General features: G+C 33.5%; 1 protein-coding gene and 1 long non-coding RNA gene across 2 annotated transcripts; both read left to right on the forward strand.

Annotated features, from left to right (window-relative positions):
- Positions 1-7063: 7063 nt before the first annotated feature.
- On the forward strand, positions 7064-7840 carry LOC118055394 (uncharacterized). The gene is made up of 3 exons (XM_035067290.1): positions 7064-7115; positions 7265-7591; positions 7704-7840. Exons 1-3 carry the CDS (start codon positions 7064-7066, stop codon positions 7838-7840), a joined length of 516 nt encoding a protein of 171 aa, XP_034923181.1.
- Positions 7841-10132: 2292 nt separating this feature from the next.
- On the forward strand, positions 10133-11126 carry LOC140955517 (uncharacterized). The gene is made up of 2 exons (XR_012169732.1): positions 10133-10222; positions 10869-11126. It is a non-coding gene; the product is annotated as an uncharacterized lncRNA (long non-coding RNA).
- Positions 11127-16575: the final 5449 nt, after the last annotated feature.

Genomic DNA, 16575 nt, shown 5'->3' on the forward strand with positions numbered 1-16575 from the left:
CCGCTATAAAAAATCCAGGAAAACAGGTGGGTCTTGCTCAGCTTCTTCTCCTCTTCCCTTCCTTGCTGGCGGTGAGAATCCCCTTCACCTATAAAAAGGAGACAAACACATAAACAATATTTGATTTTATTTCTTTCTTTTTTAGATCTGTTTCGGTCTTTTTTTGGATCTGTTTCCCCGCAAATCCTTCTTTGGTTTCTGTTTTCTCCTTTACTTTGGGTAGTTGTCAGCAAAAACAAGGCATGAGATCTGGTTGCGGGTCTGCAGACAGTGTTGTAATGTCTGCTACAGCAGAAAGCTGGTCGGTGAGGGTTGAGTCTCTATTAACAAAGACGGGAGTGGAAAAAAGAGTATAGGAGGAAGGAGCGACGGTCTGGGTCTGTGGGGGATCATGATGCTGACGGTGGAGACCGGCTGAGAGGAGAAGGACGATGGAGATGGAAAAGGGAGGTTGGTTTGTCTGGGTGAAGGGAGGACCTATTGGCTGAGAATGAAAAGAAATTGGGAAACAATGGAGGTCCGTCGGTGGTTGAAGAGAGTGAGGGGTTCTCTAGTTTTGGCCAAAAGAGAGGAGAATGGCTCTGTGTGGCTTTCAGTTCTGGATGATAAAATGGCGATGGGGAGGAGAGATGGTCGAGGGAGAGGAAGAAGGAAAAAAATCAAAAGGGGGGCGGCAGCTACTTCAGGTGAGGGAGAAGAAAGAGTTAAGCTTTTTAGGGTTTTTTTTTTATTGTTGCCTCCCCCTGAAATGTTTAAATTCCCCCCTCCCGTCCCTTTTGTTTTGAGTTGTGGACTTATATTTATAGTAAAATGTTGTTTCGGCCTCAAAATTGGTCCCTCAACTTTCTTTTTTTTTTTTGTAAATTTTGATTTTTCTTGTCTTTTCTTTTTAAAAATGAGCAATATCAACTTCGACTCAATGAGAAAATCAAGGATTTTAAAAATGACGCGAGAAAAGTCGAACACATTCAAAAAACCTTTGAAAAATTAAATTATTTTGAGACGATGCTGAAAATGCTAAAAATGGTACAAATATATTTAAAAAAACATATTTTTTGGATTTTCGTTGTTTTTCACTATTTTTGGATTTTTCAAAAAAATTATCAAAAAGATGAGTCAAAAATTCAGTAGCAATAAACTACAAAAGCATTAAGGTGGCTTATTCTAGACTAAAAAAACCAAATATATGGTCTTTCCCTCAAACTGAGATCTCAGGAGAAAGCATTTGAGGCCTCATACAACAAGATGATTCCCCTGAAAAAAGAGCTCCTTCAAGCTAGGGACTCCCAAGTTAATATGCAAACTGAGATTGCTGCCACACAAGCTAAGTTATTTGTACCAAGAAAGAGAACCAGCATCTTTAGGCAAAACTTGAGTTTTAAAGGGATTCCCCCTAGTGAAGTGGAGTCTTTGAGAGATTCCCCTAAGAAATTTCAGAAGCTTTTTAAGGGCTCGACAGCTTTGACTGAGACGATGGGAGATAAGATATTCTTGGTCATATCTAACCTATATTTCCTCAACCTCTCCAAAGGGATGCAGGTGGATTTTAGTGCAACCTTCCATCTAGTCTTAGTCTCAGACTTTTCAGACGTCTTCCAGTGAGGGCTACTTCAGCTCAACAGAGGAAGTAAATGACTAAGAAGCCTAGGCTAGATCTTTAGACCCCCTATATATGTGTGTGTATTCTCGTTTTGTATTTATTGTATTTTTCTATTACAACTTTTTGTTCTTTTGTTAATTTGCACAAGTTTTAGTCTACATATAAAGTTCTTATTTAGATCTAATTACAACACTTAACAAAGCTTTTTTGGATCTATTATCCATACTTAATAAAGCATTTATAGGTTCAACGCCTATACTTAATGAAGCGTTTCTAGGTCTAACTCTTATACTTAATGAGATATTTCTAGATTCATTGTCCATATTTAATAAAGCATTTCTGGGTCAAATGCCCATACTTAATAAAACATTTTTAGTTACAGGCGATACATGATCTAACCTTAGTTGGATTCATGAGGGCTCTATCTTTTTTGTAATATTGAGAGATGTCATTTAGTTTAGGTGTATTTATTCTGGAACATTAAGAAGCCTCTTAGTAGGGAGTGGTGCCAAATGGTTTTAATTTTGGTCTACGTAAGGCCTCATGGGCATTGTTCCCATAAGAACAAAAAACTATTCAACTGGGCAGAGTCCATTATGTCTTTAAAGGAGGGTGTGATTTCCTTATGGAGAACATATCAATCTCTTCCAAGGTAAATTGTTCTATAGCACTAAGAGGAGTAAATTCATCTCATTTTTGGAAGATTTGAAGGGGAAAGCTTATCAATCCCTGATGTTGATGCAACATCCATCCTATCCTTAGAAAAAGGTGTGATCGCACTAGAAAAAACATGTCAATCCCTTTTAAGGTAAATTATATCATAACACTAGATAGATGTTTGTTACTTCAAAAATAAATTGTGTCATCCCAGTTTTGGAATATTTGAGACCTAGAGAGTAGTAACAAAAGGAATTCATATACAAGAAGCTTATATTTTTAGTCATTGACCATAATACATTTTTTATCCCATTTTAAGGCCCTAAATAGGAGAAGGAATTGCGTTTCTCCGATGAAGATTTTTTAGTCAAAAGGAATCTTCTTTAATAAACATGGGTCCTTTAATTATTATAAAAATATGACTGGAGAAAAGAGAATGTAACCTCTTTACTTATGGATCATCTACCTATGAGGTCTACAAGCTTGGTAGGAGTCATTGGTTACCAATAGCTTCTGAAGTTGTATGGATTAAACCAACACTTTGTTGGTAGCCATTGAAGGCTTTCTAAAACCTCAAAATTCCAATTCTGATAGTAATTAAGGATGATAATGGAATTGAAGCTACCAGTTTGCAATAACTCTTCAAGGTACATGGTTTTAAATGACATCTTGTTGGTACCTAATGACAATCTTTCAAAACTTCATGGCTCCTAATCTAATAGTAATTAGAAATGATAATGGCCTAGCTCCTAAAAAAGCGATCGATGATTTTTTTATATAATTTTCTTACAGACAACACCAATGATGAGGTCCTATTTTATCTCATAGGGTTAAAGGTCGAGCTTGTGCCTAGGATAAAGTCATTAATCTCCTAGTTCTAGCAATTTGACCTACCTCTCCATGGTGAAAGTACAGATAAATCATCATCATTACCTATAAAAGGTCATCTTTTATCTATTTGGGGTATCTTTAATGATTAAATTAGAATCAGTTCGGGAAAAATCAATTATACCTTTAAGTAAAAGTTTTTCTATTATGATGTAATTGTCATTGTTAAAGCAGAGAGAAAATTTTGAACCTAACACTATCATATTTATTTCCTCATTTTATATCCCCAAGATACTTCTCTTACTTGTAAGGAAAATGTTGGTATGTCCTATCAGGATAAAAAATCCCTGATCTATGATTCCATCATTATAAAATATCTTTGATTCATCAGGCAATGTTGGGGCTCAACACTTGGCTAAGCCTAGAAATGATGGGTCTAGCAACTCATCAGACCCATAAATGTTTAGCCTTAGTGATTAGTTGAGCTTAGGAATGATAGGTCTAGCAGCTCACCAGACTCACTAGTGACTAGGCCCAACACTTGGCTGAGCCAATAAATAATGGGTCTGACAACTCGTCAAACTCATAAGCGTTTGGACTCGGTGCTTGGCTAAGTCCAAGGATGATGAGTCTTAATCTTTTCATGGTCAACCCTTTAGAGAGCAGTTTCAAACAAACAAACAGAAAAAAAATAATAAATATTGATCCATCAGATGTTAAATTAGTTTCTTTGATTTATTGAGGTTTTCAAGCTAGTAATTTGATTATGTTAACATGGTGGTGAGTTAGTAAACTTCATAAAAGACTTAGATACAAAGGAAGTTACCTAGATATAGCTAGCAAAATTATTTTAAAAAAGCATGTTGTTATCAGGCCCGCTGACTATACCTTATTGCCTCACATGTTCAGTAAACAAGAAGTTACAAAAGTTGTAATGAACAAGTAGGCATAAAGGAATACATAATTATTAAACTCGACCAGTAGATTGACTCGATAAATTTGTGATTTGAGACTTAACTTCAACTAGGTTTTAACATTGACAAGGACAAACATAGGTAACTGAATAGGTTCACCTTGTGATTCAATTAACCCAGCCAAACCATGTCCACACCAAATCCAAAGATGTTTTTTTAAAAAAAGATAGAAATGACATATTTTGATATAAAAAAAATATTGATATGAGCTAATCTAGTAATCTAATAACTTAAATTCTTTATTAAGTTAGATTTCGAGTCAGGTCTAACAACTATAGAGGATTGAATAAATGTGTAGATTTCCGAACTCATTCTTTTATTTTTTTGGTTTTATGGTAAGGGACATCTTGGTCTATTTTCATACACTAAAATTAAATGCCTGTTTGGGGCTTCGGTTCAACTTGTTTTTCATTAAAATTTGAATTTTTTTTGCTTCAAATTAATCTTTTTTAGTATTTTTGGATCGTTTTGATGTTGATGTCAAAAATAAAAAAATATTATTTTGATATATTTCCAAACAAAAAGCACTTTGAAATGCAACTGTTACCGCACTCTCAAACACCCCTTAAATATATCAATCAAGTGAAAGATATGTTATCTATATCAGGATTAAATGATTTAATATGAGATTTTTACTTTTTACAACCAGACTTAGGTTTGATAGTTAAAATGAAAATATGTTTTCTTAATCATCAAATCATCCTTCTCGTCATCTTTTCTTGTGCTTATTATTTTTAGTGCAAAGAAACTACATCTCATCCATTGAGTTAAAACACAATTGAATTCTAGGTTTTCTGCTTTGCACCGTGGATTCGTAATGCTCACCTTATTAATAATTTGCTTGTACATAAATTTTGCAATTTATGTTGGATGGTATGCTAGCGACACAAGCGTACGAGGAAATAATAGCTAGTTAACTGATGATGTCCTACAAAATCCAAGTAGCCTAGGAATAGGGCTCTTAAATTAGATAATCGGTTAATCATTTGGTCCTAGCTATCTCATCCATTCTCCCTAGCCAAGGTGATTGGTAACTTATATTTGGTGCTTGGTAATCCAAGGTGTCTTGTGGCTAGTACGTGTAAAAGGTCTCTTTTGATGAAGATGAAGACTCTTTAATGGTAACGTCAGTAACTTTGTAAAGAGAGAAAGTGCAATGATATTTTAGAGAGATAGACTTTAAAAATATATATGTTAAGAATGTTAAGAATGAAGAGATTGTGAACATATGTTCATAAGGTCTCGTATTTGTAACCCATGAGTCTTGTCTTTTTGTGAATAGAAAGGTCTAAAGTGTAATTTTATCCTTGCAATATTTTAAGTTATATTATATTCAAAATATATGTATTGGATTAATATAAAATATTGAGGGACTCGCATGGGTTCTACAAAAAAATCATTAGGGAATGTTGGGCTCGATGAAGGTGCCCGAGCCTATCAGAGGTGAAAGTGGGTCCGAGCGCGCAACCTGGACCCAAACATGCTTGGCTAGGGCGTAATAGCACAAGCCCATGAGGGGTGAAGGGTTCGAGTGCACTACTTGAACCCAAACACGCTGGGCTCATGCGTGACAGCCCGAGCCTATGACGGGTGAAAGTGGGACAGGTGCGCTGCTTGGACCCAAACGTGCTGGGATCGGGCTGACAACCCGAGCCCACAAGGAGTGAAAATGGGTCTGAGTGCACTATCTAGACCCAAACACACGAGGCTTGAGCATATTAGAGGTGAGAAATGGGTTTAAACGCATTGTCTAGACTCAAACATGTTGGGCTTACGAAGCACCCTCGAGCTCGAGCATGTTGGGCTCAGGCATAGGAGCCAAAGTCCATGAGAGGGCTTGGGTACACACCCACCACCGAGGGTGCTGGGCATGTCACGCCCATGTTGGGTATACGCCCTGCATGGGCTCGGGTTTCTTACCCGAGCCTATCCCTTCTAGGGAGTTGGGCTCCGGCAGTAGCTCGAGCCCAGTCTCCTTAGGCCCCTGCTATACTTTAGGCTTGGGATACCAAGCTTGAGTTCAAGAAGTATTCTTGTTTGGTCTATTTTGAAGAAATGTTTTAAATTTATTTTAGAGGATTTTTTTGTCCATTGTATTTGTATTTATCATTAAAAAAATTCTTTCCATAATTTGTTCATTAAATTGTTAATATTCTACTCTCATGGAATTTTAATAGAAGTGCATGTACACGAAAACTTTGCTGGAAAAAAAAAAAAGAAAAAGATGGTGGCACCTCCATGAAATTGTGTTTGAAAGTTGAACAAAATGCTCATGTTAATTAACTTGCCAAAGTGGGCTTATGCAGGCCTATATAGGTACTGGATCTATGTAACGAAGGTTATAAAAACCTAATTGTGTTCACTATCTCAAACTCATTGTTGTCATATTTTCAAGTTACTGAGTTATCCGGTTAATCTTAATAAACCGTTTTGGAAAGACAATTATACTCAAAACATTCGTAGTATAAGAGTCTAATCAATCACCCATAATCAAAGCTCTTATAATTTGGAAAGACACCCAGTAATATGAAATTGAAGAAAAATCATCACAAGAGTAGGGATTCTGAATGATATTGCCTTCAATCTGTAACTAAAAATCAGCAAACTTAGTTAGGTAATATTAAAATTAAAATGGTAAGCTTTGATATGATTTAATTGGCTGTAAATTCAAATTTCTACCCAAACCACACGTCTATGTGACAGATCTGCTTAGGATCACTAAAGCAAATGACATATTTTTCCATTTAAAACAAAAATACATTCACAATATTATATGAAATTATAAAATTTTCTTCAAGTGCCACTAAAACATCACTTAATGACGCCTTAATCATGATACCAAATAACTCTTGATACCAAAAATTAAATCATTTCCTTGTTAACTAATCAGCATGAAAATTCGATGATCCCTACTCTCTCTATATATAAACACAAACCCTGGTATCCTAACGTCTCACACAAGCTACAGCTAAAGTACATTTTCTGTTTGCTTCTAGACTGAAAAATGGCCTTGATCATCTTCCTAGCGTTCGCTCTTCTCCTTCATGGAGCTCTCGGTAAATCCATCCTTCACCTTTCTCGTTTTATATATGAACTGTTTTTTCCCTGATGTCAGTTAGACCCCTGGATTTGAGCAAAATAGTGAGATATATCCTTAAATATAACAATGTTGTATGCTAGTACTAAATTCTTTCTTATTTATTAGGTGAGCTCATATGTGAGCAGTTGCCGGTGGATCTTTGCGCATACTCAATCGCAACCTCTGGTCAGAGATGCTTGTTAGAGAATTATGAAGAAAAAGATGGAACTGTTAAGTACCAATGCAAGACAACAGAGATTTTTGTAGATACGTTGAATGAATGGATTGAGAGCGATGAATGTGTTAGTTCATGTGGCCTCCATAGAGAAACTATTGGTGTTTCATCAGACACTCTCCTTCAGCCTCAGTTTTTGGCTAAACTTTGCTCAGATGAATGTTATCAAGCTTGCCCTAACATTGTTGATCTGTACTCCAATATGGCCTTGGGAGAAGGTATCCATTTACACTTCTTTATCTGCCACCAATGAATCAAATAGCCATGTTTCTTTATAATTTTTCACATGCAATTCTTAACATTTTTCATACAATAAAACAATGTCTCCAGGAACTTATCTGCCAACTTTGTGCACCGATCCTTGCCTTGCCAAACACCAGGCTACAAGTAATGGTGACGCAGCCCCTGCCCCTGCCTCCAGTACTGTAGCCCGAGCACCTGAAGCAGCCATTTTCGGGCGGTGCTGATGTTGCTTGTGGTCTATCTTTTATTTGATTCTGTGTTGAATTTGCTTGGAGCATTTCACTCTTTAGTACACACATCTTATTCGAGTTGTTTATGTTTATTGAAGCTATGCAATGGAAAACATATTTGCGCTAGTCATATTTGTGTTGAATTACATTGAAATGTCATATTTGAAGAGTGGCCTCAGGGACGTGGTTTCTAATTAGTGGCTGACATAACATACTAATTTATGACATCATTTTTGTCGCAATGAAATCCTGTCCAAGATTAATGAAAGCTTTTTACTTCCAGCTGACTAGAACATCAATATCCTGAACATGATTTGTTACTGACAAAAAAGGTATCATATATACAATCAGGCCAAATAGATAAATTACGTGCAAATGGGAAATGAAATGGAGTGTAATATTCTTCAAGATGAAGGACAGTTACCACTCTGTGTAATATTCTTGAAGAATAAACATTCTTGCCCCGTCAACTAAACACAGAGTGGAAACTGTCCTTCATCTTGAAAATGGAAGGCCAATGCATCCGTGGCCACAAAACACGCAGCAGCTCAAAACAAGAAGATGAAGAGGAGAATGGAAGAACATTGTCTTTATCTCCATCACTCTCTCTCTCTCTCTCTCTCTCTCTCTCTCTCTCTCTCTCTCTCTCTCCTGTGTTCTGTGGTGGCATAGCCGACCAACCGCAGCATGTGCTGAACAGAACGAAGAACGATAACTTGTTCAGGTGCCGAGAAATAAATCGATTGAGGACCTCAATCACCCCTTTTTGGGCCCATATGAGCAAAAACCATTAACTTGGTTTATCAGAAATGGGCTATCAAGCCCAGGAAAAATCTTGCAATTTATTAGCTCAATATATGAAAGCCCCTACAATTTTGCATTTTTTCAGCTTAGATATTTTCAAGATAATTCTTTTCCTTGAAATTTTTTTGTGTATTAATATTTTAATTATTTCTAAATCCATGTAAGATAAATAAATTATCAACAGGCATTGTCCTCAGATATTGATGAGTGAGTAATAAAATTATTTAATACATGATTTTATTATATTCAAAATATTTCTATGAGAATATTTTTCTCCTGATTTTATTGCATATTAATTATTTTTATTATCCATTAATCGGTATAAATGAACAACCGTTGAGCCTTGTCCTACATAGAAGTGATTAATATGCTACTTGTTATTTTACAAATTATAAATATAAATATTTGTAAAAAATTATCGTTATTTTTTAATAATCTATAAGTGCTCGATTGTTATTTGAATTTGAATTTGTTATGTTCATGTTGATGTGTATGTGGATTTATTCTTGTGTTTTTTTTTTTTATTGGTTACCCTTCTTTGTTGTTGCATGTAAACCCAGTTAAGATTTAAAAAATAAAATATGAAATTAGAATATATTACAAAAAAAGTGTTAGTAGTGTTGGACCATTGAAATTAAGAATAAAAATAAGTAAGAATAAATTTTCAATTTTTATGGAGTTTTTGAATGGAAGAAAATAGTAATAAAAAAAAGAAGAGTCAAAATCAATAAAACTACATATTGGAAGTTACAATTATGTTTTTGAAAGGGTTGACGCAAATTTTAAAGGCATGAGAGAAAAAAGATAGAGGAAAGAAAAACATTCCCTCTAAGCCCAACTAGACTTTTTCTATGAGCACATGTCACACCACTAAAAAGATGACGACTTATTACTCTTAATGCAATCGTGGATGGAGTATTTTGATAACCGAACAATTTCAAATGCACTACTTGAATAGCATAAGAGCACACTAACGCGTGAATTGCAAGCATAAACAACTTTTTTAATAAGATTTAATAACTTAAAATTACCAAATAGCCCTAACCAAATCCTAAAATAACAAAAACAAATAAAAAAATAGAATAAAAAGATTAAAACACTCTTGAAATCAGCCTTAAATATTTTAGATTCTAAAGGTAATTCTGCCATTTAACTATTGCAAAAGAACTTCAGTACTGGCATGGTTGTTAAAATCGCGATTCAACTCGTAAAATCGTACGTTTTTACGAGTCAATATAGACTTTACGTGTTAAATCGTTCATAAAACTCGAAAATGAGCAAAATCGGATTTTAAACAGTTAAAATCGTTAAAATCGGGTGAAATCGCATAAAATCGCGATTTCACCACCGATTGAACGAGTTTGTCCGCAGGAGAGAAAAATTCAGTGTTGCTGCCACGTGTCACCCGCCTATTGGCTTGAACAAATCAAAGGCAATTAAAAAAGTCACCAAATCAGTCTTCTCTCTTCAGTCTTCAGTCTTCACATTCACAATCCCTAAATTAAAAATCTCAAATTTAACATTCCTCAGTGACTCAGTCTCATTCTCTTAATCTCTTGCAGTCTTCACGAGGTAAGTTACACTGTCCGTTTATCTTGTTTCTTCTTGTTTCGCTATGCATTCTTAAGGGAATCTCAGATGATTTAACGTTATTGGGTCAACTTGTCTGCTACTAGCCATTGCTCTCTCTCTCTCTCTGTGATCACAAGAGAGACTGAATCTCAGATGATTTATTTATGATAATAGTACTAATATTAATATAGAATAAAAGGAACTTATCTTATCAATCTTCTAATAAATTAATTAAGAAAAAAAAAAAGGGATCGATTCACGAGGGCCGTTCGTCTCTCTTCCCATAAGTGCTCGCTTACTTCTTCGAATTCGATCCTCTACGGTCTATTTTCTGTTTGAATTTCTAAGACTGCCAGGTAGGATTTTGTGAGTTTTATTTACCTAACGTGGCTGAGTTGAATTGGGTGCACTGCTAATGTTGAGCTGCAACCATTTTTTTATTATTCTAGATTGGTCATGGGGGAAGGGGGATTTTCTTTTTTATATGGGTAAAATGACAAGGAAATGGAGGTATTATGAACGATTTAGCACAATGTTGTAGATTTAGTGCATTTATTGTAGACATGTGCAGTTTCCTTGTTTGAATTCCAACTTTGAAGTTGGAAAACAGTTTATGCATTCACCTTATCTTTGTTTTTTTTTGTAGAAAAGGAGATTAGCTGCCATGTTTTTATAGCCTTTCAAATTGGTTTACAATTGTTGCTCCTCTTCTGTGTAAGCTGGCAGACTTGTTATGCTTTGAGGATTGCTAAATTCTCAAGTAGCAGTCAAAATGTATATCTAAGAGCATTTTGATGAGTGAGAAATCTGAACAAAGTTGAATTTTGTTGGTTGTGTTTCTTTGCACATTAAGATGCTTGAACTATGTATAAATTTTTATTTTAATGTATTTTAAAATTCCTTATGATTTTTTTACGATTTTACGATTTGTTTTTACGATCCGAGTTTGTGTGCAGCTTTCCGTGCCGTGTTATTCTAGTCTGTTTTTTTAATGTTTACTAAAAACAAAACAGTAAAAAAAAATATTGGTATTGCAAATTGGATAATAAAATGATAAAACATTGGTGTAAAAAATAATATAATTCTCAAAAGTATTGGGGTGGGTGCATAAATGTCATGTCAAAAACATAGCCACTTCTTCTCCCAGCTACGGATGGGATAGGAATCAAAAGAGATCAAAGCCAAAAGAAAAGGAAAAGTTGCGTCCATTGGAAGCATTTTGACAAATTATTCCATCGTAATAGAACGAGTCACGAGAAATTACTCCATTGGCTGCAACCATGGATGGACTTTTATGCTAATTTTTTATGTTTTATTATTTTTTATTTTTCTGAGTTTTTATTTTATTTTCAAAATAAAAAAAAAACGTTAGGAAAGTAATAAATTATAAAACCATATATATAAAATTAATCTTTGATAAAAAAAAAATTAAATTAGAAAATCATGTCTTTGAAAAATACACAAATTGAATCAAACATGTTTAAACATCAATAAATCAATAATGTTATTCTTCATTGAAGGAGGAGAAAAATAAAGATTTTTTTTCAAAATAAAGCCAACCCGGCCCAGCCTGACAGGTCGACCTGGGGCTGGAACCGGGTCGGGTTGAAGAAAAAATGGGGAAAAGAAAAACCCGGCGTAACTCGGCTGCAAACCCATTAATTTTTATTTTTTTTGTTGTTTTACTAAAATGATATCGTTTTGATTTAAAAAAAAAAAATTGATTCAGTCAATCTAGTGACCCGATCAAAATCCAGAATTTGAATCTTGAACCAGGTAAGTCACCAAACCGGATGTTAAAACTGTACATGGAAGAACATTCAAAAGTGGCTCCATGAATTGACTCAAAAGAAAACACACATAAAAAAATGCAGTGGTATTTGTGCACTTTACACTTTTCCACAAGTCATGAAACTAGCAAATGAAGTAGGGTGGAGATCACTTGGACAAACATAAACAGTGTGTCAAATACAAAGATCATAAAGATATGATCATGGCACACTTTCTTTTTCTTGATTCTTCTTGGGATTTCGCACTCCCAGCTCTCTCTCCTCAAAATGCCAAGTGAAATTGTCCTTTTCTCTCTTCGCAGAGAGAAAAGTTTGAGTCCCAAGAGCTAGAACACAAACATTCGCGTGCTTCACTAAGCTTTTCTTGGGAATACATTCTCCCTCTTTCTCTATATATATCCCTTGTAGAGTCTGTTTTTAGCCACTTAGACCGACATTCTTTTTTGTTCCTAGTGAATGTTTCTTCAAATACCGTAGCAACATGTAAAGAATAGGTCATGTTAGTATTTAACTTGCGCTATTATATTGAAATATATGTGCCCTAAATTAATAAAGCCAAGCAATATATCGGCCAATGCAGCAAGAGAGAGTTCTGTTTGATGCTTTTTGCATGGGAGTAGTATTGAACAAAGCACGAGAATTAATAGAAGATTGACTTCAAGATTTGGAGAAATCTATTTGATATATGGAACGAGCCACTTATTATTCCCTGTGTAAACCGATGTCGTTCCATGTTCTCTGTTTCCGGCAGCTCCTTTTGTACCTTTTTGCATGAAGATGAGAGTGGAAAATCCAAGTCCCTTGTCTCTGATAAATCACTATTCACGTGCTGCATGGCGTTGTGTTCATTGAAAGCTCCCACTGCTTCTTGATCTGTTTTTTTTTTTTTTTTCCCTCTCAATATGTTTATTATAACACCGGTAAAACAAGTCTTCTTGTTACTGCATTTTGAATAGAAGTCGGGTAATATTTAATTTTTTTTATTTAAAATTATTTTTTTTATTGTTTTAATATGTTAATATTAAAAAAATTAAAAAATATATATTATTTTGATATATTTCAAGTAAAAAACACTTTAAAAAATAATTGCTACAATATTCTCAAACACCAATATCCTTCCTCCATGACTAAATAAGTTAAAAGAGTCTAATATGGTAATAGATATTACAATAAAGCTAAATCATAAAGAAAAAATCTTGTTTATTAAGACTCATTGCAACAAGGATTGGAGTAGTGTTAGCAAAAGTCTTATTCATGAAAGTTTCATAAGGAATAATTATGGTAAGAAATTATTCTCAAACTACAAAAAAGATTAGAACATTAAACTTTCAATGTGTTATAAATGCAATAAAATAAGTCAAACCAAAATAATTTATCCACTTCTTCCAAATAAAAAGAATCATCATCATCATAATGCATTATGACAATTAAAAATAAAAATGAGGTAAAATCATAATAGAATAAGGGGTTTGGAACTCATGTAGGAATCATTTTTTATAGGTCCCATGTCAGGATTTAATTCTCTTGGATCTGGTCTCAAACCCAATTTATTTGAGTTCTCTATATGGATCTGGTCTTAGACCCAATTCTCTTGAGTCTCCACTAGAACTCAAGGTTCTAATGTCTTATGTTTCTAAATATTATTACTATTAATATTAAAAATAGTATTATTTATGTTATAAATATAATTATCATTATAATTAATAATATTAATATTATAATTTGTATTATAAATATTATTGTCGGACTAATGTTATAATAGACTTTATATTTTTAAATTCTAAATTTTTTAATATTTATTTTTATGAAAATAAAGAGTTAACATATGATGAAGAGCGGCCACCTAACCAGAGTTAACAATGTCGGCAAAAAGAAGAACGAATGAAACGCAAAGGATCATGGCTGGGAGAGCCCTCGGTACTTGAATAAAATAGAAGAGCAATGATGTGGAGTCCTTTGCCACCTATACTAGAGGGTAACTGTATAGAATTGATGGGTTGCATTGGAGTGTGAACAGTGATGTCGTAGGTATTCTTCACTGTGCAAACATTTAATGCAGCTACGACTTGTCGGTGTGGTTGCTGGATACATGGAAGAATTTACAAGAGTCTGGTAACATTTTGATTTAAAATGTTTTTTATTTAAAAATATATTAAAATAATATTTTTTTTATTTTTCAAATTTTATTGTTAAGATAGCACATTAAACAATATAAAAAAAATGTTATTTTTCTAAAAAAAAAAAACAATGTATAAAAATAGCTATTAAACCTAGATTGGATTGACGGGTCAATCCAGTAATTGAACCGGTCTAGATTTATTAAAAAATTGGCCAGTACAACGACCCGGCCAAATCCGGTCAACCCATGACCCAAGCGAGACCCGATATTTTTTCAATGTGGGATTTGAAGCCTTTTAGTATACATAATATATGTTCACAAGAAAAAAAGTTATGTTTTTTCAATATAGGATTTGAAACTCATTAGTATATCATATGTTCTCAAGAAAAAATTATTTTTTCAATATGAAATTTGAAACCATATATATATATATATATATATATATGCATGCTATGTTCACAAGAAAAAAATTATGTTTTTTCAACGTGGGATAAAAAACTTTTTGATTTAAATACTTCATCTTAAGAGAATAACATAATATCTTTTCAATGTGGGATTTGAAGACATTTAGTATATATATTATATGTTCATAAAAAAAAAAGTTATGTTTTTTTAATGTAGGATAAAAAACTTTTTTGATTTAAACACTTCAATTTAAAAGCATAATATAATATATTTTCAATGTGGAATAAAAAACTTTTTAAAATATTCTTTTAAACTTCATTTTCTTACAACATGTATAGTCTATATTCATAAGAATTATTTTTTTTTTAATTTTTTCATATGAAATATTAAAACTTTAAATATATTTTTTAAAAAAATTCTGGTTTGACCCGAGTTAACCCATAAAACTCGAGACTTAGCCCCTTAATCAGATCAACCCAGAATCAGGTTTGATAAATATGCCTACAAACATAGTTTTGAAACCCGGCTCGGCCGGTCGACCAGGGACCCAGCCTACTCGGGGCTGAAACTGAGCTGGGTTGAAGAAAAAATAGGAGAAGAAAAAAACCGGCGTAACCCAGCTGACCCGGCAAGACTCAATCAAGACCCTGCTACAAACCCGTTAACTTTTTTTTTTTTGCTTTTTTAGTAAAATAACGTCGTTTTGATTTAAAAAAAAAACATTTAACTCGACCGACCCGATTAAAATCCTAAATCTAAATCAATTAAAACTTGAAACCCGAACCTTGAACCGGGCTGGTCACTAGCCGGATCTTAAAACTATGCCTCCAAAGACACTAAACACACAATATTTTGGAACCCTATCGCGTTGCGCGAGCAGCAGGCTAGTTCTGCATTATCCAATAAAAAATATTATAATCATATCATACCATTATTTTATCTGAAAGGATCTTTGCCGTATAATGTTAAAGGCAAAATTAATTTTTTTTAATAATAACTACAATTATGTATAAAGACATAAATATTTTTAATAATTAAAATCTATAATAGATAAAAACAAGGCTTTGTGTTTTATTTCTGTCCCATTTTGGATGCTCACCCTGCAAAACCACTTTTTGTGATCTACTAGTATACATATTTCATTCGGGCAAATCAATTTTTTTAATATAATAAAAAATATCTAGGTTGTAAAACATTATTTAATATTATTATTAAAGTCGACCCAACAAGACAATCTTAAAATCTCAGACCTGATTTTTTATCTTACTTGAGTTTAAAATTAAATTATTAGAAAGTTAGTGAACTAGTCTAAAAATAACCCAATCAATAAATAAAAAAATCTAAAAATAAAATAAAGAAAAAAATGATAAAATCAAGAAGACAACTTTCCAATTCAACTATTTACCTAACCCAAATTTAAAATAAAATTATATAAAAGTTTCTTTAACATGATACAAATGATTTGGCTTGTCAACGGCAATATAGCTAATCAGTAATAAAAATTTAATGATGAAATTACATGAAAAAAAACATTTAGAGTCGAATGCTTTTAATTTTAAACTATATATATAAATTGACCTATATAATAAAATTAAAAAAAAAAGGAAGAGAGAGGGGGGAGGGCTCCTCTTCAATTTTCTTTTTATATAAACAATAATAAAGTGATCAGAGTATTGATTGCTAACATTTACATAAACCATCATTGTCTAACCCTAGAGATCTTCCCATTTTGAAGAAGATCTTCCGATCCTCCATTGAATTTCTTTTGCACGACCCCAAGAGATTACAGTCTAATCAAGATATTTTCCCCACCCAAAAAAAATGAAGGCAAAATTTGAAAACCTCTAATGAAATCCACCTAGAAGAAGTAGTGATTGACATGATCAAGACCATTCGTATGTCATCATACGCCAATGAACCATTCCCATGACTAAATCGTACAGGAAATCCTCCTTTCTTCCTGGTTTCTTACGTGCTCTCCTCCTGGTTACTTTGGTGTCCTTTTGCTCCACAACCAAGCAATTAGCTTTGTGGGTTTT

Source organism: Populus alba, chromosome 1, assembly GCF_005239225.2.
Source record: "Populus alba chromosome 1, ASM523922v2, whole genome shotgun sequence".
NCBI lineage: Eukaryota > Viridiplantae > Streptophyta > Magnoliopsida > Malpighiales > Salicaceae > Populus > Populus alba.